The sequence below is a fragment of the Carcharodon carcharias genome, chromosome 3 (assembly GCF_017639515.1).
Source record: "Carcharodon carcharias isolate sCarCar2 chromosome 3, sCarCar2.pri, whole genome shotgun sequence".
Taxonomy (NCBI): Eukaryota; Metazoa; Chordata; class Chondrichthyes; order Lamniformes; family Lamnidae; genus Carcharodon; species Carcharodon carcharias.
The window spans coordinates 127,608,471-127,626,075 of NC_054469.1; the positions used below are offsets into that span (position 1 = coordinate 127,608,471).

A 17,605-nucleotide genomic window follows, 5' to 3' on the forward strand; every position below is an offset into this window, starting at 1 on the left:
TAGTCAGCTTTCTAAGGCCTGTGGTGGACCTAGACTGTGCAGTCAAAGGAAAGGGTATGGGTTAGTATATCAGCTAGTAGATGAGTTGGCCTTGCTGGCAGGAAATGAGCAGCAATGAGAAAGCTACTAAAGGGAACTGAAGTGGGCAGTTGAGAAGCAGTGCATTCAGAAGTCTGCACAACAATTAATGCTGATTGGGGGCTTTCAATTATTTGCCAGTTTCTTCTGTCCATTAGGGAAGAGGATCCAATCCATTGTAGTATGGAGTGAATTACTAAATATCACTTGTCCTAGCACATCATCATTTCAAGGATAGTATTTGTATCACCTACCAATGACAAGAGAAACCACCATTTTAATCAGATAGAGACTAATGCCGAATAATCTTACAATGATAATACAGGGAACTGAATTTTATCTCGGAGACGGGAAAGGGGTGCTGGACTAATCCTGCCATCGTGATTCTGCCACTAGGCTGTCAGGAAATGGGATTTCGCCTTAATCGGCCTGCTGACCAGGATAGGAATGGAATGATGATGAAGCAGCAGGTTAACAGACCAGCCTCCGTTCCCCAAAAACATCAGCCCGGTTCTTCCAATGGAATCAGCAGCATAGGTTAAACTATATCAGAAAAGTCTCACAGTCTACAGAAATTCAAACATTCTGATCAATTTAACCAGCACCACCCCCTCACTCATTATCCATTTTATGAACATAACTCAACTTCTATTAAACAGCAGGAAGCCATTGAATAGCACATAAAACTCCCTAAATAAACAAACAGACTCTTCAAACCAGCTGTGTAAACAGAATCGAGCATTAGTAAAATTATGAGGCAACTGGTTTACAGCCAAAGGCCCATAAAACTCCCAAAGCAATCAAACTGACCCTAGACTTCTATCTCAGCGAACCTGAGGTGAAAAGTAATGTGGAAAGATTAACATTTATCATATTAGGCTACCCTTACAATAGTGTGGAATGCACTTTACCTTTTTATTCATTTGATGAACATTTTTAACTTATCAGAAGACTTTTCCATATTTACAATGTTGATCTTTTACTTGATGCCAGCTGGCAAAGTAACAATCTGGCAAACACATTGTTTATTGGGTAGTTAAATCTTCCAATCACAGCACTGACATGATTCACCTTAATGATCAGAGATACAACTCATGTCACAGCATTTCGTGATGAACTGTAAAGAAGGTAAAAACATTTTTTAAATTCTTCCCGTCTCCAATCCAAGGTTCATGCCTCCACACAGCTGGTTTAAAACCCGACAGCTGATAAAGTCCGACCACTTCCCTGAAAATGACAAGACTTAGCAGAGATGGGCTCTCAATGCACATAAAACACTGTCAATTGCCACCCTAGTATGAGCTGGTGGGCTCGAGGTGCTGCTCCCTCCCTGCCCTCATGAAAATGGCCGAGAGTGGAAACGGAGGCGGGACCTCTAGGCGCTCTGCTTGGTGGCCAATTTTTTCCAGTCCCGCCTCCACTTGGTCCCGATTGGGATCATGAAATCCCGACCCTGGATGTGCAATCAAATAAAAGGAAAACAAAAAGTTGATCAGTTGATATATCATGTTTAGCTAGTACATCTTGCTGGATGGCTGAGGTTAGAAAAAAGATTTAAAGCAAACATTTTTTCAACATCAGGTCGTCACTGTCAATGGTCAAAAGGTAATAATGGATCAATAAAATTTCATGCAGTGCCTTGACGCAAAGAAAGCACAATCTGGCAACAAAATGTTCTCAATGCTTTCTTTCATATAGCTTTCCAAAAATGGGCTCTTTAAACTTTACAATCCATGTAAAGAAACAAAGAATTAGTGTTAGCATTTTGACTGCACTTCATTTGAGATAGATTACTGTCTCCTTTCTAATGCAATAAGTAAAACACAAAAATAGGATCCCTACCTGGGTATAATTAATTAGTAGTCTGTAAACCAAAACATTTTTTTGATTTATTTCCTTTGCCATTTCTTTGATGTTGGTGAAATCTTCCATTCGAATGCAGAGAGATGCAGTTTCCAAGTTGTTCAAGTGTACCTGTAGCAAAAATAAAATCTGTGCTTATATATGTCATAAAATCCCTTTTAAGTTCAAAGCAATGATATAAGAATGGATAAAGGGCCAAAAATACTGAATTATCACCATTAAGAAGTGAAACTAATGGCCTGGATTTTGCAGGTATAATGACAACAAAACTGTTCATGTTCACCATCAGTACACCGCTGAAACTGACAGCAACTTCTGGCATCTACATATGCACAAGTATATGTGGAATTCCAGATGCTTCCGTCAGTGATTTCCTGCTCCTCCACTCAGTGTGCTTGTGAAGTTCCTGCACATGGTAATCTTAGAAATGACTTGAAGTCACTTCCAATTTTAAGCTATTAGTCTCATTGTACAAACTCTTGAAAAAGTTACGCCTTGTTGAATAAGGTGTAACAGGGTTCTTAATAGTGAATTGAGTTCATAATTACTGCTCAACAATCCCTCTGGTCCTGAAAAACTAATTTTATATTTGTGAAATTCATATTTCTCCATGATAGAAAAAAACCACAGATTTTTAAAGTAAGGTTTTTTTAATGTTTGTGTGTATTTCAGATTCTACCTTAATCCCATTTGTATGTCCCAATCTTTATTTAATTGTAAAATGATTAAAAAGTGAAGGATAATCAGAGCATTTGAACTTCCCGGTTTGCTCGCTGAGGGAATTCTGTTTAATGTGATTAGCTGTTTAGCCTGTTTAAAGATATCACTATTACTGGGCACTGGAGATCTCCTCGAGCTGAAACCTGAATGAAATTAACGTCAAGAAAGCTGAAATTCACACCACAAGAGATCTGTTGAGATCACTGCGGGCAGCTTTCTTTGAGATCAGCAGCAAATGACACTGCCTGCAAAATTTGGGCCAATAAGATTAAATCCCCTTCCTCACACCATGCAATGCTGGACTCCCAGAACCTGATGCCTTCCTTGCTTTCAGTGTTGCTATACAATTAGTGATGTATGGCATCACTCCATCTACCCTCCACCGACCCCGCCACAAGGAAAACTTGGAGAAAATGCAAAATATATCTTACCTTACATCCAAAATTGTTCAACAGTGACAAAAATACATGCATTGTTTCTGCAATTTATGTATCACAGAACTAGAATCTGAAAACGCTGTTTTCAGTTCTGATGAAGGGTACACACCCGAAAGTTAATGTATCCTTTCTTTTTGCAAATGTTGATTAGCACGCCATATATTCGCAGCATTTCTTTTTCAAATTCTAACATCTGTAGTTTACTTTATCCTTCTAAGTATCACAGAGTGTTTGATTACTTCAGTCTTTAATCTTCAATAATGTTCCCAATCCTACATTTTTCCAGCTCTTTTTATTAACTGCCTTCCACATTAACAATATCTATGTGAAAATTCTTCTAATCTCTAATCTTGCTTGAGGTTTGCTCATTTTAAACCTGTGCCCTCCACTTGTAAACTCAAAGACCAAGTCCAATAGCCTTTTACCATCAACCTCAACTTTGTCTCTCAGACTTTAAATGATCTGGATCACAATCTGGCTTAATCTTTCTTTCTCCAAGGAAATTAAGTTCAACTCTGCACATTTCCCTTTATAATTTACGGTCTTGAATTGCAGCTTATCCTTGTTGCTCTTTTCTGAATATTCTATAACATTCTTTTTGGAGGTGAGAGTATCCAAGCTGCTCCCAATTTTTTTAACAATTTTACCACCAGTGATCTACACTAGGTTAAAATAATTTGTTTAAATTTCCAGGTTACATATATTTAAACATGCAATTTAAATAAGTAACATATGAGTGATAAAGGCAAAATACTGCAGATGCTGGAAATCTGAAATAAAAACTGAAAATGCTAGTAAAACTCAGCAGGTCTGGCAGCATCTGTGGAGAGAAAACAGAGTTAACATTTCAAATCCATATGGCTCTTCTTCAGGGTGACGATGGCAGAAGTTTAACATAGATTTGCATTACAGAATTTGAGTAAACTGGTTTGCCTAACAATTTTCAAATGGGCACAACTAATGAAAAAGACATTCACACATGAAAAATATCTGACACAACATGCTAGAACAGGGACACACTTCCTAACTGTGGTAATAAATAGATTTTGTAACCAGGGTGCTTGGCATTGTGAGTTCCTGATCTTTTGCCATCACATTGGGATTTCACAATGAAAAGGGCAGATATTTGCCCAGAAGCAGGAGTTGTGGGGAAGAGAGCCTGAAAATTAGAGGGATATATCATTCGAGGCTACCTGCTAGTCCACTAACCACAACTGGAAACTACTGCATGTTCCAGGGAGAAAGAAAATATAGCTAACAAAAATATCTTTCAAAAATTTCAATCTCTCCACTTTCTCTGATACTTAGTGTGGTCTTCAAAATACATGGAAAGGAAAGAATAAAACAAACTACGCATCCCATTATAGTCCAAATGCAGCAAGACCTGGACAATATCCAGGCTTGAGCTGACAAATGGCAAGTAACATTCGAACCACATAAGTGCCAGGCAATGACCATCTTATAGTTATACAGCACAAAAACAGGTGCTTCGGCCCATCGTGTCCATGCTGGCCAACAAGCAACTATCTATTCTAATCTCATTTTCCAGCACTTGGATCGTAGCCCTGTGTACTATGGCGTTTCAAGTGCTCATCTAAATGTTTCTCAGATGGTTATATTCTCTCTTCTCCAAGAAGAGAGAATCTAACCATCGCCCCTTGATATTCAATGGCATTACGATCACTGAATCCCCCACTATCAACACCCTGGGGGTTACCATTCACCAGAAACTGAACTGGACTAGCTATATAAATACTGCGGTTACAAGAACTGGTCAAGAGGCTAGGAATCATGCAACACGTAACTCATCTCCTGACTCCCCAAAGCCTGTCCACCATCTACAAGGCACAAGTCATGAGTGTGATGGAATACTCCCCACTAGCCTGGATGAGTGTAGCTCCCACAACACTTAAGAAGCTTAATACTGTCCAGGACAAAGCAGCCTGTTTGATTGGCACCACATCCACAAACATTCACTCCCTGCACCATCCACGCACAGGAGCAGCAGTGTGTACTATCTACAAAATGCACTGCAGGAATTCACCAAGGCTCTTCAGACAGCACCTTCCAAACCCACAGCCAATATCATCTAGAAGGATAAAGGCAGCAGATAGACGGGAACACCACCACCTGGAAGTTCCCCTCCAATTCACTCACCATCCTGACTTGGTAACATATCGCCATTCCTTCACTGTCACTTGGTCAAAATCCTGGAACTCCCTTCCTAACAGCATTGTGGGTGTACCTACACCACATGGACTGCAGCGGTCCAAGAAGGAAGCTCACCACCACCTTCTCAAGGGCAACCACGGATGGTCAATAAATGCTGACTGTTTGTGTGTGTACATTTACATTATATAGAATTTACGTCAGACAGTTTTTTTTTAACCCTTAACGCTAGGTAAGGAAATCCATACGATCTCAAGTTCCCTGGGTCAACCTGTTTCGCTAAAACAAATTTAAATCTACCTACAGTAACTCTTAATACTCCTGTATCAAAAGTAACTTGATGGCTGTTTTATTATTTTCTTAGAAACATTTATTCACAATCCGAATGCCTTTGTCATAAATCCGACCACTGTTTTTTGATATACTTGTTCTTATAATATTAAAGATACAATAAAGACATTTTTATTAATTAAACATACTTCATCAAAGGAATCATAGCATCATTTACAGACCAGAAAGAAGCCATTTGGCCCATCAAGTCTATGCCTGCTCTCCGTGGAGCAATCCAGTCTGTCCCATTCCCTTGTTCTATTCCCGTGGCGCTGAAGTGCCCATCCAATTTCACTTTGAAATCATTGTTCAATTCTGCCTCCACCACTTTCATGTGAAGCAAAGGCTAGGTCATTACACTCGTTGTGCAAAAAAGTTCTTCCTCATATTCCCCAGCTTCTCCAGCCCAGTCTTGTAGCTAAAATCCCCCATCATTGGAACCGTTTGGCAAATCTCCTCTGCGCCCTCTTGAGGACCTTTACAGCCTTCTTAAAGTGTGGTGATCAGAACTGTCAGAGCTTTATAGAGGTTTAGCATAATTTCCCTGCTTTCGTACTCAATGGGCTGAACTTTCGTCGGAGGGGTTGTGCAGGCGTGGACGGGAGGTGCCTCGGGGGATCAGTTTAAGGTTTTTAAATCTAAATAAAGGAAAAAGAAACTTTTAAAACATGTCCCCTCATGTGAGTGTCACAAGAGCTGGGACATGTCAATTAGTTTTTAAATAATTTTTATTGAATTTTAAAACACTTCATGAAACCTCATCCCGCCCGTGGACGAGGATTCATGAAAAATGCGAAGGCTGCCTGGGCTCTTCGCCTGCCCACCAACCTTAAGGTTGGATGGGCAGCTCATTTAACTGTTTTAATTAGTTTTTAACAAGCCTTAATAGGCATTTGACAGTTCAGCAGGTGCGGGGCTGAATCGACTGCTCGTCTGCTGAACTGAAAATCTAAATGACACACGGTGACATTGGGACCCCCGCCCAACGTCACCGCACATCATTTTATGCATTGGCGAGCAGACCTTGCCCCCGCTCGCCGACAGGAAAATGCTGCCCAATGTTTCTGTTTATGAAGCTCAAGATCCCATTTGCTTTGCTAACCACTCTGCTCAATATCTCCTGCCACCTTCAAAAATCTACGCAAATACACCTCCAGGTCCTTCTGTCCCTGCACGCTTTTTAGAACTATGTCATTTAGTCTACATTGTTTCACCCCAACCCTTCTGCCAAAATGCAAAACCTCAAACTTCTTTGTATTAAATTCCAGCTGTCACTTGTCTACCCATTCTGCTACCCTACCTGTATCCTACTCTACCTGTTGCAGTCAATTTGTGTCATCCTGACACAAGTCGTTTTTTTATATATATATATTAAAAAAACAGTGGTCTGGTCACTGACCCTTGAGGAACAGTCTAACATCCTCCAGTCTGAAAAATAACCATTCACAACAATTCTCTGTTACTGCCTTTAAACCAATTTTTTTAATTTCATAAGCCACAATTTTGTTAGTCAGCCTTTTCTGTGGTACATAATGTGCTTGCCCTTCGTCAATCTTCTCTGTTGCTGGAGCTGACTTAAAAATTATTTTTACCAATGATTTAATCCAGTTGTTTATTGGCAATGTATTTTACAGTTTATGGGTGATTTTTAAATATGATGCTCTGATTGGTTCCTTTTAAGTTTCCAGTTTGGGAAACTCATGGCTCTCCAGCATCTGATACAGTGCTAAGTGCTGCACTGAGCCTAAAACTAATGAGGCTTTTTGAATAATTATAATGGCGATGGGTTCAGGTAGCAATCGAAGGAACTATGCTCCAGTACAGTGCCCTCCCTCGGGATCTGTAATTGTTTGTTCAGTGAAATGGAGCCATTATTCTTTCCCTTCCAGCAGCATATACCAAAACCTTAAGAAAATAATATTTGTTTATACATTATAAATGCAAGACTCTTGTGTTTGAAACAAATTCTATAAGATTATGAACTTGAAATACATAAATAGGAATGCTAACAAACATATGTGCATCATTCCCTTAGATGCAGCTTTTGATAGAACCAGTTTGATGGATCAGTCAGTGTGCTCAGTTTCCATGGCTTGAAATTTTTTGAATGGCAGGGTATCTCTTCATACCATCCGAAGAATCCGCGGAGAACACATCCCCATTGACTGTGAGTGCCCCGCAGCAATTTCATGCTAGAATAAGCCTTAAGTGACTGCAGGCAGGACTTCCGTCCCTCACTCGGGAGGAAGTCCTGTCTTAGAGAGCTTTCCCCTTATTCAATTACGGGATGTGGACATCACTGTTTAAGTCAGCATTTACTGCCCATCCCTAGTTGCCCTTGAGAAGGTGGTGGTGAGCTGCCATCTTGGACCGCTGCAGTCCATGTGGTGTAGGTACACCTGCAGTGCTGTTAGGGAGTTCCAGGATTTTGACCCAGCGACAGTGAAGGAATGGTAATATACTTCCAAGTCAGGGTGGTAAGTGACTTGGAAGAGAACTTCCAGGTGATGGTGTTGCCATGTATCTGCTGCCCTTATCCTTCTAGATGGTAGAGGCAGTGGGATTGGAAGGTACTGCCTAAGGAGTCTTGGTGAGTTTCTGCAGTGCATCTTGTAAATGGTACACACTGCTGCGACTGTTCAGCAGTGGTTGAGGGCTGAATGTTTGTGGAAGGGGTGCAAATAAAGCGGGCTGCTTTGACCTGGATGGTGTCAAGCTTCTCAAGTGTTGTGGGAGCTGAGTCCAGGCAACTGGGGAGTGTTCCATCGCACTCCTGACTTGTGCCTTGTAGGTGGTGGGCAGGCTTTGGGGAGTCAGGAAGTGAGTTACTCACTGCAGGATTCCTAGCCTCTGACCTGCTCTTCTAGCTACAATATTTATATGGCTAGTCCCGTTCAGTTTCTGGTCAATGGCAACCCCAGGATGTTGACAGTGGGAGATTCAGCGATGGTAATGTCATTGAATGCCAAGGGGCGATGGTTAGGTTGTCTCCTGTTGGAGATGGTCATTGCCTGGCACTTCTGGGGCACAAGTGTTACTTGCCACTTGTCAGCCCAAGCCTGGATATTGTCCACGTCTTGCTGCATTTGAACATTGACTGCTTCATTATTTGAGGAGTCACGAATGGTGCTGAACATTGTGCAATCATCAACGAACATCCCCACTTCTGACCTGATGATGGAAGGAAGGTCACTGATGGTGCAGCTGAAGACAGTTGGGCCTAGGACCCTGAGGAACTCCAACAGTGATATCCTAGAACTGAGATGATTGACCTCCAACAACCATAACCATCTCCATTTGTGCTAGATATTACTTCAACCAGTGGAGAGTTTTCCCCGATTCCCATTAACTCCAGTTTTGCTAGGGCTCCTTGTTGCTAGACTCGATCAAATGCTGCCTTGGTGTCAAGGGCAGTCACTCTCACCTCACCTCAGGAGTTCAGCTCTTTTATCCATGTTTGAACCAAGGCTGTAATGAGGTCAGCAGTTGAGTGATCCTGGTGGAACTTAAACTGAACATCAATTCGCAGTGTTATTGCTAAGCAAGTGCTGCTTGATAACATTGTTGCTGACCTCTTCCATCACTTTGCTGACTGATGGGGCGGTATTCGGCCAGGTTGGATTTGTCCTGCTTTTTGTGTACAGGACATACCTGGGCAATTTTCCACATAGTTGGGTAGATGCCTGTGTTGTAGCTGTATTGGAACAGCTTGGCTAGGGGTGCGGCAAGTTCCAGAGCAGAAGTCTTCAGTACTCTTGCTGGAATATTGTCAGTACTCTTGCTGGAATATTGTCAGGGCCCATAGCCTTTGCACTATCCAATGCCTTCAGCCATTTCTTAATATCATGTGGAGTGAATCGAATTGGTACAAGGCTGGCATCTGTGATGCTGGGGACCTCTTGAGTAGGCCGAGATGGATCATCCACTCCAACCTGATTGGCTGGCAGCTCTCCAGTCCCTGCAGCGACAGTGCTATAGTGGACAGAGGAAGAAATGCAGGAGGACGTCGGAGGCTAAATCTGGGCACTGGAGGCCCAGGTAAGTTCATGAGGTCCCAGGGCTAGGAGGATGGGAAAGGCCTGGTGGAGGGAAGGGGGGCCTGAAGGGGGGCGCAATTGGGGTCTCAGGGGAGAGGCCAGTTTTGGCAGGGGGCAGGGTGGGGGGGGGGGGGGGGGGGGGGGGGCGGGGAGAGGTCTGGAGATCACTGGAGCTTAAGGGGAGGGCAGGACCTAACTTCAGAAGGGGGTTTCTGATGGAGGCACCCCCTCCTCACCACCATTCCCACCAACTGTTCTATGTCAGGCTTCCCCCATGGAAGTTCAATCTTGCCGCCAGCCAAAGGAGCCGTCAAGGGCAGGCTTTCCGTCCGAGGCCCTGCCAGCCCCAGCATAAAATCGCTGTGTGGTTGTGGCGGGCAGGAACCTGGAGGGAATCCCAGCCCTTCAATTTCACACTACCCTCTACACCTAAAAATCCGCCAAGCGGGGGATGTAAAATTCTGGCCCAGGGCAGGATTTTACGACCCCTCCCACCAGGGGGATTTTCTGGTTCCATTAAAGGCAATGGACTTTTGAATGGCTCACTGCATTTTACCCCCACTGCAACAGGGCCGTAAAATTCCTCCCCAAGATTTCTTGCATACAAACCTAACAGATAACCAGCCCCTTTCCTCATCCAAATCCCAGCTACATCCTGTAATGGCCAAGTGAGATGAAGTATGGGTAACAATCAGTTAATCCTGGAGCCTCTACCAACAAAGCCTTTTATGTCACAGATAGTTATTTCATTCATAGTGCATCAGATCATTGAGAAGCTTGTGGCAATGTCTTGCTGTGCACAGTAAGCATCAGATGACTGAAGCTAATTACCAACCATTGCAGAGCAGCAATCAACAAAATCTGTGGGATAACTAACTCTGCTGCCAAAGTAGTAGAATACAAGTTGGAGGAGGTAATGATTAAACTTTGGGGTCCTTTATTCAGATCAAACTTTGAATATTGCATCCAGTTTTGGTCACCAAAAGCGGCTAACATTTCCATATCACGCTGTGCTGAGAAGAAACTAATCTCCACATATCAGTTGCAACTGAAGCAGAAAATAAAACCAAACGGAAGGTTCTATGGAACTGAAACATAACTTCTTCGCCTTTGTATTTTGAGATGAAGGTGATACAAGGCTACCTTTATGTTTTTAGGGAATGAACTTGCACAAGAGGTCCCCAACTGCCCACTGCAACTTTGATGCAGGATCAGTGGAAACTCTGGGAAAGTGGCAAAAATGACCATTTCTTCAGGATTTTCACTGATCTTCTGCTAGTGGGAGATCTGGGAGATTAGGGTAACACCCAATATTTTTTTTTTGTGATGGTCCACGTGCATTTTTCGGGGGAAGCCTACATTTTGTGTTGGGATGATGGTACCTTTAAGAGCTAGGTTTCTCTGGGGTATGATTTCTGGTAGAGCACCTGGCTTCCAGTAAATGAGCATGTGACCAGGTTGCCTGAGAGATAAACAATAAAGGGGGAAAAAAGTCAACATTAGTTAATGAATGGGGGCCATTCTGAGTTCAAGCAGTTTAAATGTTAAGTTTGAGAAGAAGCTGGCAGTAGAAGAGAAAACATCTCTCTCAAACAGAGTTCAGTTGAAATTTTGTATATTGGCTAAAAGAGTTTAAAATCTTGTTAACCAAAGTGCTCCTAACAGTGAGTTGAACTTCTGGGATAGCCAAACTGTGTGTGAGTATGCAAGAGAGAGAGAGAGAGAGGGAGAGAGAGTTTTAGATGCAAAACACCAGAGTTAAAGAATATTCGAACCAGGGATTTCTGACCTGAGGTGGTCATGTTTAAAACATTAAAGATACCTGTATTGAATGGAAGTTTGTAATCGTAGGAGGGTTGAGGAAATTTGAAGTGAAAAACTTACCAGAGGTTAGCGGAAGGCCCAAGAAATCTATTTCAACTCTTTCTTGGACTCGAACTCAAGTTCTGTCGAAGGGTCATGAGGACTCGAAACGTCAACTCTTTTCTTCTCCGCCAATGCTGACAGACCTGCTGAGTTTTTCCAGGTAATTCTGTTTTTGTTTAAGAAATCTCAATCCATATATGAACCCGTGAAGCAGTACTCAAACCAACCAGCTAATCTTTCAATTTTTGTCAAGTATCTGGCTTGAGTTTATTGGGGTGTAAGTCTAATGGGTGTAGAAGGAAATGTGATTTAAAGGGTTTGGTTTAGTGTATTCAGTAACTGAGTGCATTGTACTTTTATTATCTTTAATCTAACTGACTATTTAAGATAGAGTAGATTTGTTATTTGATTTTGTGCAGTTAAATTCTTTTGATTTAAACAGTGAACCTTGTGGCTATCTTAGTAAATACCTGGGTTTTTAGATCCTAAATACCAGTCTCTATCGAGATTATAACACATTTTGTAAGTAAACAGACAACAGTGGAATCATATAGTCAAAATGTCCAATGGCATCACAAAACATTCCTCTGCATGTTAATGTTTAGCTATTTCATTTATAAAAAGACAAAATAAGGCAGCATGCTATTAATTCAAAACATTGTAAAGTAATAAAATGTTAATGTATATAATTAAATATTATAAATCAATTATATTCTGAGCTCTTGCAGTGACACCATCTACTGTAGACCCCTGACAAGATCACGTAGTTTGGAATACATTATCCTAAATTTACTCCTGGCTGTGAATTGTTACCAACAGCAGTATCAGAATTCTACAATATACACATTAACTTCAAAAGAACTACAATAGAACAGCGCACAATCTCTGAAGTAATTACCTAAGGCTGGATCAGAATACAATAAGAAAGCATCGCTGCCTTTTGTTTAAAAACGTCAATTATCATATGACATTTCTAAATAATTGAGAGATATTTACACACCGCAACTTATATACTCAATTCTCTTACCATATTTATAAATTCAGCTTACATTAGTTGAAACTTAGGGCCAGATTTTCGCAGAGTCAAACAGCCCGGAGACCTTTAAAAACGGCGGGCATGACCGGGAGGTGACAAAGCCGCATGCATGTTCTGCTACTTCTCTCTAGTCGGACAGAATGCAAAATGCTCCCCTCTCCTGGTATACAGAGTGTCAGTCACCTTCTTATACAGCAGTGGACAGCAAACTGGGAGACGTTAGAGATGTCGATTGCCCCAATTCTGAAAGAATCCTGATGCAACGTAGTTCCTGGCTATGACCCTTCTCCCATCCTCCTCCTCCTCCTCCCTCTATGAGCAGTTTGTCATTCTCTGCGCTGTCTCTGCTCAATCTCCATCATGCTGCAGGCTTAGGGGATGGCAGCTACAGCACCCATGATTGGGAGCAGGTGGTCCGAGTAAAACCCTTGAAGTAAGATTCAAGGCCTTTTCCCTGTGCACTTCACCAACTTTAAATGGCAGAAGATTCACAGCATTTGTACTAATGCAGGAAGAGCTAGTACAAATAAATCAGTAACTAATTTGAAAGTAATTGATGATCTTTTAAATAGCTGTTGTGGGATCCTTTGTGCTGCTGACCATATGTTCAACTATGAGGTTAATTGAGGGCATTACGTGGGTCTTTGCAGTCGAAAATGACATCACTGGCATTAAATCAGCATTATACAACTGACATCATGATCTGCATACTCTGTGTACTTCCAGCATATGCTCCTAACACCCATGCTAATGCCCTCACCAAAATGGATCCATCATGGACGGTACCGCATGTATGTGTGTGCAAAACAGACGTCATTTTGGACCCGAAACTTCAATAACATGGGCACTACAGAGCAGAATTTTGCAGCTCATGTTTTTGAGCCCTCGACCATATCATCGAGTGATATAGCAGTTTCTTTGACCAACACTGCCACCACCCCAGCCCACATCTTATCTCCTTTCATATCTTTCCTGAATACCTTGTTGCGAGCAATATTAGGTCCTAACCCTCACTTTCTTTGGGCCAGGTTTCTCTTACTGTCAATATAATATATTCCATGCAGTGACATACACCTGCTGCTCATCAACCTTATTTACCACACTCCGTGCATTTACACACATGCACTTCAAACTCACCTTAGATTGCCTCACATTTGCCCTTACCACTCTCAGTGCTTCCTCCAAGTGGTGTTCAACATGGAGGAGCACTGATTCATCAGCTGAGAGGGTGGTAGGTGTTAATCAGCAGGAGGTTTCCTTGCCCATGTTTGACTTGAAGCCATGGACTTCATGGGGTCCAGAGTCGATGTTAACGACTTCCAGGGCAACTCACTCTCAACTGTATACCACTGTGCTGCTACCTCTGGTGGGCCTGCCCTGTCGGTGGGACAGGACACACCCAGGAATGATGAGCATACAAGTTCAGCAGATAATAGGGAAGGCAAATGGAATGTTGGCCTTTATTTCAAAGGGAATGGAGTATAAAAATAGGGAAGTCTTACTAAAATTAAACAGGGCACTGGTTGGACCACACCTGGAGTGCTGTGAACAGTGTTGGTCCCCTTATCTAGGGAAGGATGTGATGGCATTGGGGGCGGTCCAGAGAGGGTTCACCAGGTTGATCCCTGGGTATGGGGGGATTTTCTTGTGAGGAGAGGTTAAGTAGGCTGGACCTATACTCACTGGTGTTCGGGAGAATGATATTGAAACATATGGGATTCTTAGGGGACTTGACAGGGTAGATGCTGAGAGGCTGTTTCCCCTTGTGGGAGGACCTAGGACCAGATGGCATAATCTCAGAGAATGGGGTTGCCCATTTGGGACAGAAATGAGGAGGAATTTCTTCTCTGAGAGTGGTGAATCTTTAGAATTCATTACTGCAGAGGGATGTAGAAGCTGGGTTAAGTATATTAAAGGCTGGGGGAGACAGATTTTTAATCAGAAGGGAATCAAGGGTTGTGGGGAGAGGGCAGGAAAGTGGAGCTTATCATTATCAGATCAGCCATGGTCTTGTTGAAGGGCAGAGCAGACTCAATGGGCCGAACGGCCTGCTTCTGCTCCTATGTCTTATGGTCCCTATCTGATTCCCTCCTATTCTTTACCCTAGCGCGAGTTGTTTCTCCCAGTGCAATTTGTTTCCCCTCTCTAATGTTTCATCATGGTGCCCAATACCTTGCAAATTAGTTTAAACCCTCCCCACAGCAGTAGTGGACTGTTGAGGTGCAACCTGTTCAACAGATCTCTCTTGCCCCAAAACTGGTCCTAATGCCACAGAAATTCCCTTCCCCCCCCCACCTCAAAATGTCTTACTCCCTCTCAATGATGTTCTTGAGCCAAGAGAGACAACACACCATGCAGGATTCATCCCAGCAATTCCAGAAAAGCCTGTCTATTCTCCTGACCTATAGTGCCCTATAATCAATCCATTTCTAACATTTTGCTGTGCCTCTTCCTGTGAAGTTATTTGCCCCAAAGTGTCATGGATGTGCTCCGGATAGCACTCTCCCAAGATTGTCAGCCTCGCTGAGTATTCAGCACTGAAAACCAATTTACAAGTGCCACACTCCCAGAGGATTCCTGCACTGCTGGTCCCTTCCTACCCTGACGGATGGTCTCTTCCTATCCTGACAAGTGATCACCCATTTACAATCCTCCTGAACTCTCTGTGGGCTGCAAGACCACCTCCTGGAACATGTGATCCCAAGTTTGTGAACTTGTTCGGTAGCAAACATTCATCTCAGAGACTAGTGCTCAACTGTTAAACTGTTAATACTTACTTAAGAAATACATAACAAGCAATGTGTGATTATGTGTGTTTTAGAGGACGAAAATTATTTTTAAATGAAGCATTGAGGTTAATTCCCTAATCCAGGCTTCCATTGAAAAGCGCCACTCATGGAATTTATCTCAGGAAACTGAGTTTCACAAACCGTAATTAGAATGAATGGCTGGAATATTATGGGGTGCCCAACAGCTTTCCCAGGATTCACGTTCAGTAGAAGTCACTACCCACTGGAATTGCCAGATCACAATCAACTTTATAGTGAAATGTTATTTCAGAACCTAAAATGCTCAGATTCCCACAACACCCTTCCAGTACACCAGTGCAATCAAGATATTCTCCTCATCCTACACTATCCTTAAATGTTCTGAAATCTTTTTCCCACTTTCTTGAGTCTTAGGACTTGAGTCCTATTTAAACGCCAAAGTTTAAAAATTGGTGCTATCCAATTTTTGGGCCTAGGGTTCACAATTAGTGAGCTGCCCAAGTCGCTTCTCGTAGAGGGGGACAGCACAAAAATTTGATTCTGCCATCTCATTTTCTTGTAGGTATGAGTGTCTGCCACACTGCTGGCTGCCTCTGCACTTATAAGGGGGCCATGCAGCGTTTGTTCATCTCACATGATGTAACTACTTTCTGCTCTTAAAGTCTGCCTGTCCCTCTTAAAGGGAAGTTGCTCTGAACCACAGGTTGCTGCTGCTGAGCGCAACTGCTGCAATTCTATGCAAGAAAATGGAAAAACAGGGTGTAGAGGGGGATCCAGGGTTATAGATGCAGGGCTGGAGGTCTTAGTGGTGGGTGTTTAGAGGAGGAAAGATGCCTTAGTTCTGTGGGAGACCAGGAGGCTCTAAAGTACCACCCTCAGAAGGGATGGAGAGCAGGATGCCAGGGAGGTAAATTTCCAGCATCTGGAATTGCACACCTGGCAGCACTGTCACAAGAAGTTTAATGATCTCTTGTGGCTGATCAAGATCAATAAATGACATCTCCTACCCACTTCACCATCTGCTTCTCATGCTGCTCAATGCAACACACCCCCATCACTCACCCAGCACCAGTCCCCAAAACTCAGGACTCACGCATAACATCCAAGTACTCCACCTCACCCTCTCACACCTACCGGTGTTGCCAGCCTTACATTCACCTCTCATTGTCTCCACGTTCCTCCAGCTATTCAGCAATGACAGGCATATCACCCAAACACAGTGCAACACAATCACTGACATTCTTCCCTCCCTCTTGCAGGACAAGGTGGCCCATAATAGGATGGAGCAAAGCAGAGCCAGGCAGATAAAACGACGCCTGCACTTCCTGAGCCCTATGGAGGAGACAATTCTCCACATCATAGGGTGAGCTACAACAAGGGGACTGGTGCTGGGTGAGTGATGGGGATGTGTTGCATTGAGCAGCATGAGAGGCAGATGGTGAAGTGGATAGGAGATGTCATATGAAGACGCATTTATTGATCTGGATCAGCCACATGAGATCATTAAACATCTAGCATCTAGCATCACCGAGAATATAGAGAATGAGTATGTTCCTGCCTGGTGCCTCTTTTCAACTCCCAGCTCACCCAAATCATGTGCCCTGGTATAATGAGAAAGCTGCAAATGCTGTGACCATGAACATCTTCCTTTCTACACCCACTTCCCTTATTCCAACCTCCCCCCTTTGATTTTCTGCTTTCAGGCACCCAGGAACTTCTGCCTGCCCAGGCACGACAGCCCTCGGAGGCGGAAAGAGAGCAACACTATGCAACTGATGAAGAGGCCCCATCACTTGATCTGACATTTGCGCCACAAGCCCAGAGACTGGCACTGCACTTACTTTAAAAGTTCGTACAGAGTTCGGATCAGCATGAGATGAGTCACTGGGCATGAGAATGCTGCAGCCACATCAGGAGTAATGGATAGTTTGTGTACCAGCTCAACCAGGGGGTGGCAGACGAGTTCTGCTGCAAGGAACTCAGAGGGTTAGAACACGGGAGAACACTGATTAGGTATGCACCCTGAAATCCTGGGTGCATTAGTTGACTTGCCAGATAGCCTCCTATCATTGTCAAGGAGGAATCCAGCAACAACTTGGCAGGGGGCAGTGTGCAAAGTTTCCCCCTTTACAGCCTCTGTTCCATTTCCCCATCATGCTGCAACGCAGAGACTACAATTGCAGTAAATGTCATGAAAACATACTAGTTTTCATAATATTATTGTAATTTATTGTAAAGGTAGGTTAATAGTGGAGTTTGGATTAGTTTATCTGTGTGTAGGGGTGTGTGTGTGTGGGTTTT

General features: G+C 43.0%; 1 protein-coding gene across 1 annotated transcript in view; it reads right to left on the bottom strand.

Annotated features, from left to right (window-relative positions):
• Nucleotides 1-1,453: 1,453 nt before the first annotated feature.
• crppa (CDP-L-ribitol pyrophosphorylase A) overlaps nucleotides 1,454-17,605 on the bottom strand; it is a 202,785-nt gene continuing 186,633 nt past the window's right edge. The window contains exons 9-10 of the mRNA XM_041183983.1: nucleotides 1,921-2,052; nucleotides 1,454-1,531 (exon numbers count right to left, since the gene is read on the bottom strand). Coding sequence (XP_041039917.1) covers nucleotides 1,454-1,531; nucleotides 1,921-2,052 — 210 coding nt within the window. The remainder of the gene's footprint in view (nucleotides 1,532-1,920; nucleotides 2,053-17,605) is intronic.